General features: G+C 41.1%; 1 protein-coding gene across 1 annotated transcript in view; it reads right to left on the bottom strand.

Moving 5' to 3' along the window:
- LRP1B (LDL receptor related protein 1B) overlaps positions 1 to 15601 on the bottom strand; it is a 702645-nt gene that overhangs the window by 422325 nt on the left and 264719 nt on the right. The window contains exons 5-6 of the mRNA XM_087955711.1: positions 14704 to 14832; positions 3827 to 4084 (exon numbers count right to left, since the gene is read on the bottom strand). Of these exons, the coding sequence (XP_087811837.1) occupies positions 3827 to 4084; positions 14704 to 14832 (387 nt within the window). The remainder of the gene's footprint in view (positions 1 to 3826; positions 4085 to 14703; positions 14833 to 15601) is intronic.

Below are 15601 nucleotides of genomic sequence, written 5' to 3'. Positions count from 1 at the left end.
CAACAGGAGCCTCTGTTCCATTTGGCAAGGTGTGGCTTAGGATTGCACCAATGCCAAAGGGTGATGTGTCGCATGTAACAGTCAGTGGTAGGGTTTCATTATATTGAACGAGGACTGCGTCTGAAGTCAAAAGGTTTTTTATTTGTTGAAAAGCGTGTTCCTCTCGCCGTCCCCATATCCAGGAAGCCTTTTTATCGAGGAGTCTATGCAAGGGTTCCGCGACAGTCGCTTTCTGGGGTAGGAAAATATTATAGAAATTAATGAGTCCAAGGAATGCTTGGAGGTCCATTTTGTTTTTCGGTCTGGGGGCTTCTTTGATGGCTTTTAGTTTTTTGTCGGTAGGGTGAATTCCCTGTTTGTCAAGGAGGTATCCGAGGAATTCAACCCTTTCGGTACATAATTGGCACTTCTCTTTTTTTACTTTGAGGCCGGAGTCTTTAAATTTTTGTAGGACTGCCCTCAGTCGTTTTTCCAATTGTTTTTTAGTGGGGGCTGCTACTAAAACGTCATCGAAATAGGGTACGACTCCTTTAATTCCCTGCAGCAGTCTTTCCATTAGGCTTTGGAAAAACCCCGGTGCGACACTGACTCCAAATTGGAGTCGGTTGCATTTGAATGCCCCTCGATGTGTCACGATAGTTTGAGCCTCAGCAGTTTCAGCATCAACCAGCAGTTGTTGATAGGCTTGTGCCAGGTCGAGCTTTGCAAAGATTCTGCCACCCCCCAGTGAGTGTAGGAGGTGCTGGACTACTGGCACAGGGTAGGCACTCTGCTGCAGGGCATGGTTGAGGGTGGCCTTGTAGTCTCCACAAATTCTCAGGGAGCCATCTGGTTTGATGGGGGTGACAATTGGTGTTTCCCATCGGGCGTGGTCGATAGGTTCTAATACGCCTTGCGCTATGAGCTTATTTAATTGCTCATCTATCTTAGGCTTGAGTGCAAATGGCACTTGGCGCGGTTTGAGGCGGATAGGAGCGATATCAGGGCTAAGATTAAAGGAGATTGGGGACCCCTTGTACTTGCCTAAAGTGTCATCGAAGACCTCTTGGAAGTCCCGTACGAGTGTCGCTTCCCAGTCTTCATCATCTGTGTGGTTGATGCCTGCCATCTTGATTCCCAGCGGTGAGAACCATTGCAACCCAAGTAGGCTGGGGCAGTCCTTATCAACGATTCTGAGTGGTAGGATGTTGGTGCGGTTTTTGAAAGAAATCTGGAAGTGTCCTATACCAGCGACCGGGATGCGGTTCCCTTGATAGTCTCTTAAAATTAGTTTCTGGTCGCTTAGTTCTTGGTGGCGTATGCTGGGTATTAGACGCTTTATGGTCCGCCAGGAGACCATAGAGAGGTAGGAGCCAGAGTCTACTTCCATGGTGCATGGTTGGTTCTCGATGGCGACCTCAATACGTATCTTCCGTGTGTCTATTGATGAAGCGTTGCCGATGATAACTGCTTGGTACGTTTCTTCTCTTCTTGGTGCATCGATGAACTTCTTGGTTCGGTTGTCCCGGCCCCATCGGCTGTCAGTCGGGCGATCCCGGTTTTTGGTGGGGGTGCCTTCTAGTCTTCTCGGGCTGTTTCCCCAACACCGGGGGCTGAAATTTCTTTTGTTGTGGCATACTTTGGCGATATGCCCTCGCTTCTCGCAAAAACGGCACACAGTGTTTTTCTGGTGCGGTAGTCGCCTCGCTGGTTGATTGGCATCGGTTTGAATGCCACATTAGCGCCGCTGATTTACGTGTAGCTTCGGCTGTGGTCGCTTCGGCTATGGCGTCGGTGAGGGAGATGTCACCCTTGGCCATCAACCTGCTTTGGAGTGCTGGGTCTTTTAGACCGAGGACGACTTGGTCACGCATGGCCTCATCCAAGTTAGCGAATCCGCACAAGCCCCCTAGGTCCCTTAGGTCGGCTACGAACTCACTGATGCTCTCACCCTCGCGCTGATCTCGCTGATAAAAATCATGCCTTCGGATGAGAGTTGGTACAGCCGGAGCATAGTGGTTTCGAAAGATGGGGGCTAGGGTATCCCAATCCATTGTCTTGACGTCTGCGGGCTTCGCGAGTGCCTTGGCCATTTTAAAAACGGCGGGTCTGCAGTGCGTTAAAAAGACCGCTCGTTTTTTTGCTGCCGGTAGCATCTTTTAAGTTGTTAGATTCCAAAAACATTTGGAAACGATCAATGTAGGATTCCCAGTCCTCGCTGGCTGGGTTGAATGGTGCGGGTGGCACGGCGCTGCTGCCCATTTCGCTGTTTGTCTCTGTGCTGTTTGCCACGTGCTGATTAGACTTGTTGTCTCAGAATCCCATCCTCGTCGCCAGTGTTAAGTATGGTCTCTGAGACGAAAAACCCCAGCCGCGGCTGCTCTTTTTATACAACCCCAGCCGCGGCTGCTCTTTTTATAGAGCTAGCCGCGGCTAGGCAGCCAATGACAGGTTTTTGAGCTTGCCGCGCTTGGTTTTACCCAATCGCGGCAAACTCTATACGAACCAATCCAAAGTGTTTACGGCGACCAATCACGGCCCGGCTTAACCGGACCAATAGGAATGCAGGTCTTCGAACCTGCTAGTATGGAACAAATATGATTTAAAATGAAAATGGAATAAAATACAATAATTTAATATTTATATAAAATATTTTAAAATGATATTTCGGTGTCACTCCTACAATCTACCCCAATCAGTCCCACATATGCTGATCTCAACGGAACTATTTTGCTTAAGTACTATGCTGTGTTAAATGTTATTTTCAGATTATTGCTGTAAATTGTTTTGATATGGGGATTTGTAAAAAAATCCAGAGTAGCTGATTGTAAATATTACTGAATATGAATCAGTGCTACTGTACTGCGGGGCTGTAAAAAAGATGTATGTATAGACTTCATCAAAACGAAAGTATAATTTCCAAATCGAGCAAGGGATTCATGCAATCCTTCTGGAGAATGTGTTACACTTTGGTGTATATGGACATATCTTTTTGCTGGCATTAATGCTCTCAGATTCTGCAAAGATATTTTATTCCATCCATTTTTAACCACATATGCCACACAGGAAATATCTAACCACCCTGGCTGCTACTGTCCTTGATAATTTTCATCATTAATCAATGATGAAATATAATGATGTTAATGTAAGGCAGAGCTGTCAAACTCCCAGCCCATGGGCTGGATGCGTCACGCACTGGCCCCACCCACACCTGGTTTAGTAAAGGGGAAAAAAAGTCCCGATACGTCACGTGACGTCGCCGTGATGACATGAGTTTGACACCCCTGATATAAGGCAAACTGACTGGGGAAAATGTGGCTTAGATGGGCAGCATTCACAGGTTTAAACTAATAAGATAAAAATCCTCTTCACTGTCTCTTTACATTTTTCTTTCTATTACTACTATATACATTTCTATTATATTCACTGAAATAATGTAAATGTAATGTAAAAATTAGACTTGGCACTGAAAAAAGAAACCCCATGCTGAAGTCTTCTTTCAACTGTGAGTTGAAAGTTTCACTTGGGCCTGCCAATCTATCTCAGCCAAATCCACCTTACAAGATTGTTGTTACAAGGAAAAATGAGAGCAGGAGGCATTACAGATGTTGCCTCAAAGTCCTAAACAAAAGTCAGGATCTAAATGTAACAATAAATGAGACAGAATATTTAAAGCTTTTAAAAATCTGTACCTCCCAAAACATAAACAGAATCAGCTAAGAATTTACTTCATAATATGCGAAAAATGTTCCATTTTATTCATGCATTAATACAATACCATTAATCTATAAAACATTCTTATAATTTTGCTAGAAAAATGTCACTTTTTCAGATTTACAATACTTACTATGAAGATTAGGAATGGTGCTAATTATCCATTCGTCAGTCAGCTTTCCAGTTTTTGATGTCTCAACACATTTTAACTGAGTTGAAGATTCTCTTGATTCAATCCAACAGATTGTGTTCTTATTGTGTGTATAATCCAGTGTCTGAATTCCACTCCCTCTCAAAAATCCAAAGGTGGATGTTCTGGTTCCATTTACATATAGGACATCAATAGTGTCCGAGTTTGCAATCAACAGTAGAGGTGAAAGATCATTAGGTTCTAAAAACAAAAGGAGAGGCCAAAGAAAGAAAGATTAATCAGCAAATAAAAATAACATACCCACTTTTGCAACATTTACATAAATCGCTTAAAATAACTTGCTCCCTTTGTTTGATGAAGGTTCTTTTAAATGCTTAAAAAAAGAAAAGGAAAGAATGTGCTGCACTAAAATACCAACACTAAAATAAAGATCAGTGGATGAAATGGTATCCTCAGGAAATCAGTGAGTTCTACCTGGGGTGCCAAACAGTGGTGGTATGCTACCACTTCAGACCACTTCGGCTGAACCGGTAGTAAAAGAAGCCTCCAACGATCAGCTGAGAGGAGGGGAAAAAGCCTGGGACAATCAGCTAAGAAAGAAGAGAAAAGCGCAGGATCTCCTATCCGCCCTTGCACTTTTCTTTATCCTCTCAGCTGATTGGAGCTGCAAGCCTTAGCTGGTGTGGGAAAAGCTGTGTGCGCGTGTTAGGGGTGCACACGTTTGAGGTGCGCACATGCACATGCAATCACCAAACTGGTAGTGGAACAGGTAGGATCCCACTGCTGGTGCCAAAGCAAGGGGTCCTTAAGACAACAACTCTAGCTCTTTGTTACTCGCCAGGTGAGTACACATGCCCAATCTGGTAAAAATCAGCACATGCCTGGAAAGCAGTGGTGGTATTCAAAAACTTTTGCTACTGGGTCTGTGGGCGTGGCTTGGTGGGCGTGGCCATGTGACTGGGTGGGCGTGGCTTTTTTGCAGCCCCCACCCATTTGGGGAGCTTCTTAGCCACAGAGAAGCCTCTGGGGTGTGTTTTTGCTCCCCTAAGGCTCCTCTGGGGCTGAGGAAGAAAAGGAACAGCATAGGAGGGGCATGCAGACCCTCCAAGTCCGTTTTGGTAGCTTCCTAGCCTCAGAGAAGCCTCTGGGGGGCATTTTGCTCCCCTAAGGCTCCTCTGGGGCTCAGGAAGAAAAGGAACAGCATAGGAGGGCATCCGTTTTGGGAGCTTCCTAGCCTCAGAAGCCTGGGGGCGTTTTTGCTTCCCCAAGGCTCCTCTGGGCTCTAGAGCATGGGAGGGGCGTGCAGCACCACTCCAAGCTCCGTTTTGGGAGCTTCCTGGCCTCAGAGAAGCCTCGGGGGCATTTTTGCCCCCTAAGGCTCCTCTGGGCTCTGGAAGAAAAGGAACAGAGCATGGGAGGGCATGCAGAACCCTCCAAGCTCCGTTTTGGGAGCTTCCTAGCCTCAGAGAAGCCTCTGGGGAGGACGTTTTGCTTCCCAAGGCTCCTCTGGGCTCTGGAAGAAAAGGAATAGAGCATGGGAGGGGCATGCAGAACCCCTCCAAGCTCCGTTTTGGGAGCTTCCTAGCCTCAGAGAAGCCTCTGGGGGCATTTTTGCTCCCCCAAGGCTCCTCTGGGCTCTGGAAGAAAAGGAACAGAGCATGGGAGGGGCATGCAGCACCACTCCAAGCTCCGTTTTGGGAGCTTCCTAGCCTCAGAGAAGCCTGGGGGGCATTTTGCTCCCCTAAGTCTCCTCTGGGCCTCTGGAAGGCAAAAAATGGAGGGGACTGAGCTCCTCCCTCCATTTTTTGCCTTCATGGGACTCAGCAAGGGGAATCCTGACATGGCTGATCTTATCTACAGCTGATTATTGGGAGGGGGGAAAAAGGAAGAAATAGGCGAATGTCAGGCAGGCGGGTGGGGTGAGTGAGCATCAGGCAGGAGGGTGACCGGGTGGGGGGCATGGCCAGCCAGAACTTACTACCAGTTCAGCAACCCATGCCAAATTCTTGCTACCGGTTCACCCAATCCATTGCGAACCAGCTGAACACCACCACTTCTGGAAAGGAGATGTTGCTCTCAATGAAGCTAGCAGAATTATTACCGGATGCCTTAAACCTACCCCTTGAGATAAAATCTATCACCGAGCATTGCCAAGCCTCCCATTCACCCCCCCCTTCCAAAGGAAAATCCAGGAAAATGTCGATGGGAGACTTTGAAGAATTTGAAAGCAGTGTGGAAAGCTACAAAGAACCAACTCTGGGTGGAACCAATGGAGGAGCTGGCTCTGTCAAAAGCTGGAAAGTATGGAAATCATTGACTAGACTGTATATGGATACAGCAATATCCAGAGACACTCTGAACAAATGGGGGTATCTGATGGTTTGTGCTCTTTGCAATTGTGGTGCCATGCAGAAAACAACACATATGTATACCTGTCCTTTGTTCCCCACTCAGTGTACACTTGAAGACCTCATGGCAGTATGACAGAACACAATGCTCCTACTTTCTGGGCAAGAACTGTTTAATTTGTACATGTTTTAATCCTGTATTTTATATTTTAAATTTATGTCACATAGTATGATTTATTTTAATGGTGATGCTTCTGACATGAATAAGCAAACAACATGCTACACAAATAATCTGTCAAAATATGAAATCATGGCCTCACAGATTCCCGAAAAACAATTTTGAAACTCTTGAAGAAAATTCTGATTTCATATTATAAGCCCCTAAAAGCTCAAATACCTGATCAGCCACAATGTATAGTAGGGGAAATGAGTAGTAGATCTGGTGGTCTTACTTAACTTCCTTAGTATCCTAAGTATCCTCAGCATTTCCTAAAGAGTTTCTGAAGATCCTACTGCACAGAAAGTCCATTTAAACTGCAAAAGACAGCATGGTTCTGCTAGGTATATATTGCTGTTTTCTAAACACTGAATAATTATGGATTTTTCACTGATTCTGCTAAGAAGCTTCCCAGGTATCTTTTTTTTTACTGTTTTAATTGCTTTTGGCAATGCTAAATGAATGAATATGAATATCCAGATTGTTGCTGATCTTGATGAGATAAATTTAGCTAACTGACCTAATCTGAATCTTGACCTAACACTAGTCATGTATGAACCAAAGTCAAGTCAATTATTTTCACATTTGTCATTTGAACTGTATTTATTCTTTACTTTTCCCCTACATTTACAACATAATTCCTGTTGGAAAATTACTGCAACTTCCAATTTAATTCCCAGTGCCCTTTCAATCAAACCCTATGTCCACATCAGAGTAAGCAAACAATTAATTAGAACAAAAAAAAAAGCTTAATGTTTATTTGGTAAACTTTAGCAAGCATACAAGTATTTTACTTGGAAAAATGACACAAACAGGAAGCAAAAACAGATACATAAACAAGAGGCAAGAAGTACTGCAATATAATCTATCTATCTATCTATCTATCTATCTATCTATCTATCTATCTATCTATCTATCTATCTATCTATCTATCTATCTATCTATCTATCTATCTATCTATCTAAAGACACAGAACTTTCCAGAGCTACTAAATAGATTACTGTGGATAATTAGCATGACAAGTCCCAAGGGAAGTAGTTAATCCAGCAGTAATTCATTTATGTACATAGAACAACAGAATAGAGAGGGAAAGTAGGAAACAAATGATCCCTTCTCTATTCTGCACCATCAAGAGAACTACTGTTTTCTCCACATTCAGAAATAAATTTCAAGAATTTTCAAGAATAGGATGTAGTTTTGTATGGATGGACTAGTGTGTGTGTGTGTGTGTGTGTGTGTGTGTGTGTGTGTGTGTGTGTATCTTTTTCTCTTACAAAGTGATTCCCAGGTTTATGCAGGATCCATAAAAACATAGATTTAGTGTCCTTCCCCACTCTAAAAAAAAAGTATTTTAAAATGTGAAGAGGACTAGTCTTTGATGGAATGTTACTTCTGTGCTACACAGCTCAGTTTAAATTAGAAATGAAACTAGGATTTTGCCAACTCTGTTGTAGGTTCTCTCACTACTGTTTTTTTCCATTGCTTCTGCCAACAAGAATGGTCCCTCTTATTGTTTCTATTAGATTTTGGAGAGGTGGAGAAGAAGTGATGACAATTGTGATTGTCAAGAACTGAACCTGGGCTTCTCTGAGCTTTCCTGGCCACCCCCCTCCTGAAAGCACAGAAATTGGCTGGGTTGCTGAGTCTATGCTATTTCTGGCTGAGGCAAAGCTTGCCTATATAGCAATTAGCAATAGCCCTTAGATTTCTGTACTACTTCATAGTGCTTTAAAGCCCTCTCTAAGCAGTTTACAGAGCCAGCATATTGCCCTCAACAGTCTGGGCCCTCATTTTACCAACCTCAGAAGGATGGAAAGCTGAATCAACCTTGAGCCAGTCACAACAGAACTTCTGGCAGCCCGCAGAAGTAGCCTGCAGTACTGCATTCTAACCATTGCACCACCACCATGCTGTTTTAATTGCACTCTGGGATTGGGTAGATTTGTTTCCATAAATCCTGGATGTTGTAATAATGTTTCAGAAAGCTGTTCAATGCACAGCAGGGTGTTCTGAGGATCAAATGCCATCTTCTCGATCAGAAGCAAGGTCTCCTGCCTCTCCAAATGGAAAGCAGGCAAGCTTCAGAATTGATGCCATCCTTTTGAGGTTGGCCAAGTCAGGAAACAGACACCACAGGAAATTCGAGACATCTACTTTATTGATCTATAAAGGAGATCAATAGGAGACTGTTGCTACAATAGGAGACTGTTGTAAGCTTGATAATATGTCTACTTGACTCCCTCTTTGACCAAAAACAGTAAAGATGGGTCAATCTTAAGGTTTTTTGGGGGGAGGGTCTCATTCCTTGGTATTTCTTGGTCTAAATTCATGTTTACAGATTAGTTGATTCATATTTTCTTCAAGCAAACCTCCTGTACAAATACATATCTAAGTAACCACTCTAAGTAAGTTAGGCTCTTGATAGACCTGGAGTTTTATGAGGGCATAATTTAATAACATCAGAGGTAGTATTCAGCAGATTCTGACCAGTTCTGGAGAACTGGCAGTGGAAATTTTGAGTAGTTCAGAGAACTGGCAAATACCACTTTTGACTGGAGATTTTACAGTATCCTTCCCCTGCCATGCCCACCAAGACGCGCCCATAGAACCGATAGTAAAAAATATATGAATCCCACCACTGAATAATATGCTGGATGATTGCCACATTTTTTTTGCTCACAGTTATAGAACAATACTGTATGGTTCAAATATCACATTTGGGATTATAAATGTTATTTTGTATGGGGGACCCAGCTGCTCCATCTGAAAGATTTTTTCCTCTAGCCCTTTAAAAATAACTGCTTGTCACCATATTTTCCTGTCTCCATTTCAATGACATCTTAACTATGAAATATTTGATTTGGGAGCCTCTTCCCTTATTTATTTCTCCTACTGACATTTTGTTGCTAGTCTAGTTTGAGTAGCCACACAACCTTATATATGTCTACTCAGAAATAAATCTTAGCTACATTTGTATTACTATTGTTGCTGTCTTCATTGAATAACACTGGGTTAAAGTGCATTAGGAGCATTACCACTTCTCTATTATTAATTACTAATTGTGCATTATTTATTATAGCTCCAGCAATGACATCAGTTAAATGCCATATGAGTATGACAGGAAGAACAATGAAATTGATTTTTGGTGTATAGCTTTCTCTCAGATTAATTCAAAACTGTTGCTATGCTTTGGGGATCAATATGAATTTTAAACAAGCCCTAATTTCCTGGGATAATCAATATCTTTAATCATATTCTACCCTTCACATTTCCTTATTACCATATTCACTGTAGTTTCCCAAATACAGTGCAATAAATTTCTAAAACACTGGAAAATTCAACTAAACACTTATTCTCTGGGATAAAATATAACTAAGTAAAGTAACTTAGTAGCTTGGTTTTAATTAGGCACAGTTTCCACAAGTATTATTTCTACTTCTTAGAAATGTTATTACAGCTACTGGTTTAGTTTCCTTTGACAGGGACAAGGGAGCAAGCAGGCATAATTATAATTAGTCCTAGACTTTTGATAGAGTTGTCACCAGACAACACCAAGCTGGAAAGAATAGCCAACACTCCAGAAGATAGGCTTAAATTACAGAAGGATCTTGACAGACTTGAACATTGGGGGCTATCTAACAAAATGAAATTCAATGGTGAAAAAAGTAAGGCTCTACATTTAGGCAAGAAAAACAAAATGCACAGGTACAGTATAGGTGATACCTCACTCAATAGTAACTGTGAGAGTTACTAGTGGACTTGGAGTCCTAGTGGACAGTCATTTAAATATGATCCAGCAGTGTGCTGCTGCTGTCAAAAAAGCCAACCCAGTTCTAGGCTGCATTAACAGAGGCATAGAATCAAGATTACGTGAAGTAGTAGTACTGCTTTATAAAGCCTTAGTAAGACCCACACTTGGAATACTGAATTTAATTTTGATCACCACAATATAAACAAGATGTTGAGATTCTGAAAAGAATGCAAAGAAGAAAGACAAAGATGATTAGGGGTCTGGAGATTAAAACATAAAAAACTCAGGTCATCAGTTGCAGGAATTGGGTATGGCTAGTGTAGTGAAAGTAGTGAAAGTAGGGGAGGCATGATAGCAGTGTTTTAATATTTGAGGGGCTACCACAAAGAAGACAGGGTCAACTTATTTTTCAAAGCACCCAAAGGCAAGACAAGAAACAATAGATGGAAACTAAAAGAGAGATGCAACCTAGATCTAAGGAGAAATTTCCTAACAGTGAGAACAATTAACCAATGGATTGCCTTGCCTTCAGAAGTTGCGAGTGTTTCTTCACTGGAGGCTTTCAAAAAGAGATTGGTCATCCACTTGTCTGGAATGGTATAGGGTCTCCTGCTTGAGCAGGAGGTTGTATTAGAAGCAGTGGTCGTATTCTACTGGTTCGGCCAGGTTCAGGTGTACCGGTAGCGCCGAAGATCAGCCAAGACCAAACCGGTTCTCTCTGACGAGCTGATGTTGGGTTCACCCGCCTACTGGGCTCCCATACTGAACTTTATTCCCTGCTTCTGGAGCACAGCTGCTTTGCGCAGCACAGCAGATTTCCGTGCATCAGCTGCTGAAGCGACAGGGAGAGTGCAGGATTGCAGGAGGTGAGTCGGAAAGCCTCTGCGCCTGCACAAAGTGAGCGTTTTGGCATGCGCGTGCGCAAAGCGCGCCCACCAAGCCACCAAATCGGTGGTAAACTATTTTGAATCCTACCACTGACTAGAAGACTTCCAAGGTCCCTTCCAACTCTATTATTTTATGTTCTATGTTATTAAACAAGGCAGATATTAAATGTGTCAGATTTTATGATTTTTTTTTGCCACAGTTGTTAAATGAATAACTGCAGTTGCTAAGTGAATGATGTGGTAAATCTTGCTTCCTTCATTGGTTTGATGAGAAGATTTCAAATAATCAAATCACCTTCCCGGATGTTACAACCATAGTACATGTTAGTTACTAAGTGCCTGATTTTTTTATCACGTGATCATGGGGTTGCTGTGCTGGATTGTAAATGTGAGGACTGGTCCTAGGTTACTTGTTTTCAGTGCTGTTGTAACTTTGCATGGTCTAGGATAACAGAGTTGGAAGGGACTTTGGAGGTCTTCTAGTCCAACCCCCTGCTTAGGCAGGAAACTCTATACCATTTCAGACAAATGGTTGTCCAATCTCTTCTTCCAGTGTTAGAGCATTTACAATTTCTGGAGGCAAGTTGTTTCACAGATTAATTGTTCTAACTGTCAGGAAATTTCTTTTTAGTTCTAAGTTGCTTCTCTCCTTGATTAGTTTCCACCCATTGCTTCTTGTCCTGCCCTCAGGTACTTTGGAGAATAGCTTGACTCCCTCTTCTTTGTGGCAACCCCTTAGATATTGGAACACTGCAATCATGCCACCTATAGTCCTTCTTTTCATTAAATTAGACATACCCAATTCGAGCAACCGTTCTTTATTTGTTTTAAGCCTCTAATCCCCTAATCATCTTTGTTGCTCTTCTCTGCTCTCTTTCTAGAGTCTCAACATCTTTTTTACATCGTGGCAACCAAAACAGGATGCAGTATTTGAACTCCTACACTTGCTCTTAAGCAAGTGGTTGTAAGTCAACCTGGATTACAAACATCGCATATGCGTACTTAATGCATGTCAATTGTGAATACTTCACAAGAAAAACATTAGCCTGTTTCATTGATTAGGAAAATTATTTTTCCCTTCAGCTTTGTTAAAGCAATCTTACCAATTCCTTTAAATATTTAGATTCTTACTCGACCAGGGCAAAGCAATTGACGCAATCTACATAGACTTCTGTAAAGCCTTTGATTCAGTGGTACACGACCAACTACTCCTAAAAATAAAATCCTATGGTATCTCTGGACAACTGAATAACTGGATAGAAGCATTCCTGTCAAACAGACAACAAATGGTCAAAATCGGGAGCGTCCTATCAAATCCAGTACCTGTCAATAGTGGTGTCCCCCAGGGCAGTGTTCTAGGACCAACTCTCTTCATACTCTACATAAACGACCTCTGTGATCATATTAAGAGCAATTGCGTTCTCTTCGCTGATGATGTAAAGCTGTTCAATAACACAGACAATACTGCTACCCTACAAAAAGATCTTGACTATGTATCTGAATGGTCAAACAAATGGCAACTTCAAATCTCAACAAATAAATGCTCTGTCTTACATATTGGCAAAAAAAAATCAGAAAATAAAATACAAGCTGAATAGTCAAGATCTTGTTGATGACCCAAGCTCTGTAAAGGACCTTGGAATACTCACCTCTAATGATCTAAGTGCTAGAGCCCACTGCAACTACATAGCCAAAAAGGCATTAAGAGTTGTTAACCTAATCCTACGTAGTTTTTTCTCTGGTAATATCACACTACTAACCAGAGCATACAAAACATTTGCTAGACCAATACTCAAATACAGTTCATCAGTCTGGAACCCTCATTACGTATCTGATATTAGCACAATTGAGAAAGTCCAGAAATATTTCACAAGAAGAGTTCTCCACTCTTCTACTCGTGTAGAATACCTTATGCCACCAGACTTGAAATTCTAAAACTAGAAAACCTTGAATTACGCCGTCTTCGGTCTGACTTAAGCATGGTATATAAAATCATACATTGCAATGTCCTACCTGTCAATGAATACTTCAGCTTCAACCATAACAACACAAGAGCACACAATAGATACAAACTCAAAGTAAACCGCACCAAACTTGATTGCAGGAAATACGACTTCAGCAATAGAGTGGTCAATGTCTGGAATACTCTACCCGACTCTGTAGTCTCTTCCCCAAACCCCAAAAACTTTAACCTTAGACTGTCTACTATTGACCTCACCCCTTTCCTAAGAGGTCTGTAGGGGGTGTGCATAAGCGCACCATCGTGCCTACCGTCCCTGTCCTATTGTTTCTCTTATTCTTTTATTTTTCTTATATGTACCCATTTCATGTATTCACAACTATGTATACACTTATACTTATTATCTTGTAAACAATTGGCAAATCAAATAAATAAATAAATAAATAAATTATGTGTGTGTGCGCGCGTGTGTGTATACATATACATACATACACATACACATACATACATACACACATATACATACATACATACACACATAACCTTCATTGAATGCTACCAGGAACAAAATGGTGACACATCTGGCATCCGAAGCAAAAACATTCTGTTTACTTTAAAGTAATTGTTATGAACAGTCATCTATGTATAGGACAGTGGTTCCCAACCTTTTTTTCGCCCTGCACCCCTAAAGAAATTTCACTCAAACCTCGCACTCCCTGAAATTTAGACTTTAGGAACTACTGAACGGGTTAAATATATGGTAGGATTGAATCTTTTCAGCTATGTATGTGACGGCCACTAAATAACGATACTTAACTCTAAAATGAAAACAAAGTTAATCCATTGCATAATAAATAAAAATGCCAACATATAGCCAATATCCTATTATTTACCTGGACTTTTCTCGCACCCCCTTGAATATCATCTTGCAACCCCAGGGGGTGCGAGCACCCCAGGTTGGGAACCCCTGGTATAGGAATTAGAAGGAGGCTTTCAGACGATCATATTTTATTAAAAGCAATAATCTCCCATGAACTGTAGCTCATTTCACCAGACACATACAGTAGTTAAACTGATGAAGAATTTAAATTGGATGAGATATGTGAAGGAGAAAACATGTTCATACATCTGCAGGTTATGTGTGATGCAGATTACTGGTATTTTGTTAATCAGCAATTGTAATACATTAAACATCCTTTGTGTTTGTTAAGACTACAATGTTTGTTGTGCCTGCATCATTCTACACTGTAACTTTGAAAAGGTTCTGAAAAGTCTTTTCTGATTGTCATTTACCATAGATAAGATACAAGAAGAAGCATCATATAAGATCCAGGAGAGTAGAACTGAAAATTCTATAAACCTTAACAAGTAAAACTCTTTATTGTTTTAGTTAATCTTTCTCAAATTGTTTCAGATTACTGTAAAGCCTACCTTAAAACAATGAAGGAATCTATTTGTTGTTGTGCTGATTTTCTCTTTCAAGAACTGTTTTATCTATGACAACTCCAAAATTCTGTTCATGTTTTCTAAATATAGATCAAGGCAATTAGAGTAAAGAGAATGGATTTAAATTAATAAATAAGAACACAGAGTAGTGCTGGTTTAGAGATCGTTCAGCATTTTGTTCCTCTGGTGGTCAGCTAGGTATTTAATGGAGAATCACAGCAAATAAATACAGCAATATATTGCTGCTTACCTTTTTTCACTTTGCAAGACTTTTTGTTTGGTTGAAGGAGATATCCTTCTACACAGCTGCAAATATATGATCCATCAATATTTTGACATGTCTGGCTGCAGAATCCATACAGATTGCATTCATTAAAATCTGAAAAGAAAAAGAAAAATGATTAAATTATACTCAGGAATCAATCCTGTGTTTGTCACTACTTTATCTCCTTGGCAGGATGTTGGTGGTGTCTACAATAATAAAGTTATTGTGACAGCCCAATGCCTACTCAAGCAAGTAACCCTATGCCTTTTCAGACAAATGGTTGTTCAATCTCTTCTTTAAAAGCTTGAGTGTTTAAGACCCACAACTTCTGGAGAAAAGTTATTCCACTGATTGATTGTTCTAACTGTCAGAAAATTTATCCTTAATTCTAGGTTGTTTCTGTCCTTGATTAGTTTCCATCCATTGCTTCTGGTCTGTCATCAGGTGCTTTGGAAATTAGCTTGACTCCCTCTTCTTTGTGGTAGCTCCTTAGATATTGGAACACTGCTATCATGTCTCCCCTAGTCCTTCTTTTCATTAAATTAGACCTACCCAACTATTGCAACAGTTCTTCGTATGTTTTAGCTTCTAGTCCCCTAATCATCTTTGTTGTTCTTCTTTGCATTCTTTATTAGATTAGAGATACTAATTTGAATGGAATAGTATGCATATATTTGGGGATAAGGTAGGGTCAGCTGTATTTATGGAACAGTGATCAAACTGTACAAACATTGATAGATTGCAAAGGTCTATGGGGGAGCCACAGATGGGACAATTGGCATGCAAAAGAAGTGGGGATGGAATGGAAAACATTTCAGAAGGAACTCTCTCTAGTTTTCTAGAAAGTAGTAGGAAAGGAATGGAGAAATACTTTCAATCTTGC

The sequence above is a fragment of the Notechis scutatus genome, chromosome 1 (assembly GCF_049901735.1).
Source record: "Notechis scutatus isolate UNSWTSFEM ecotype Mainland chromosome 1, rNotScu1.2, whole genome shotgun sequence".
Lineage (NCBI taxonomy): Eukaryota > Metazoa > Chordata > Lepidosauria > Squamata > Elapidae > Notechis > Notechis scutatus.
The sequence above is the reverse complement of the archived record's forward strand: the minus strand, read 5'-3'. Positions and strand labels throughout refer to the sequence as shown.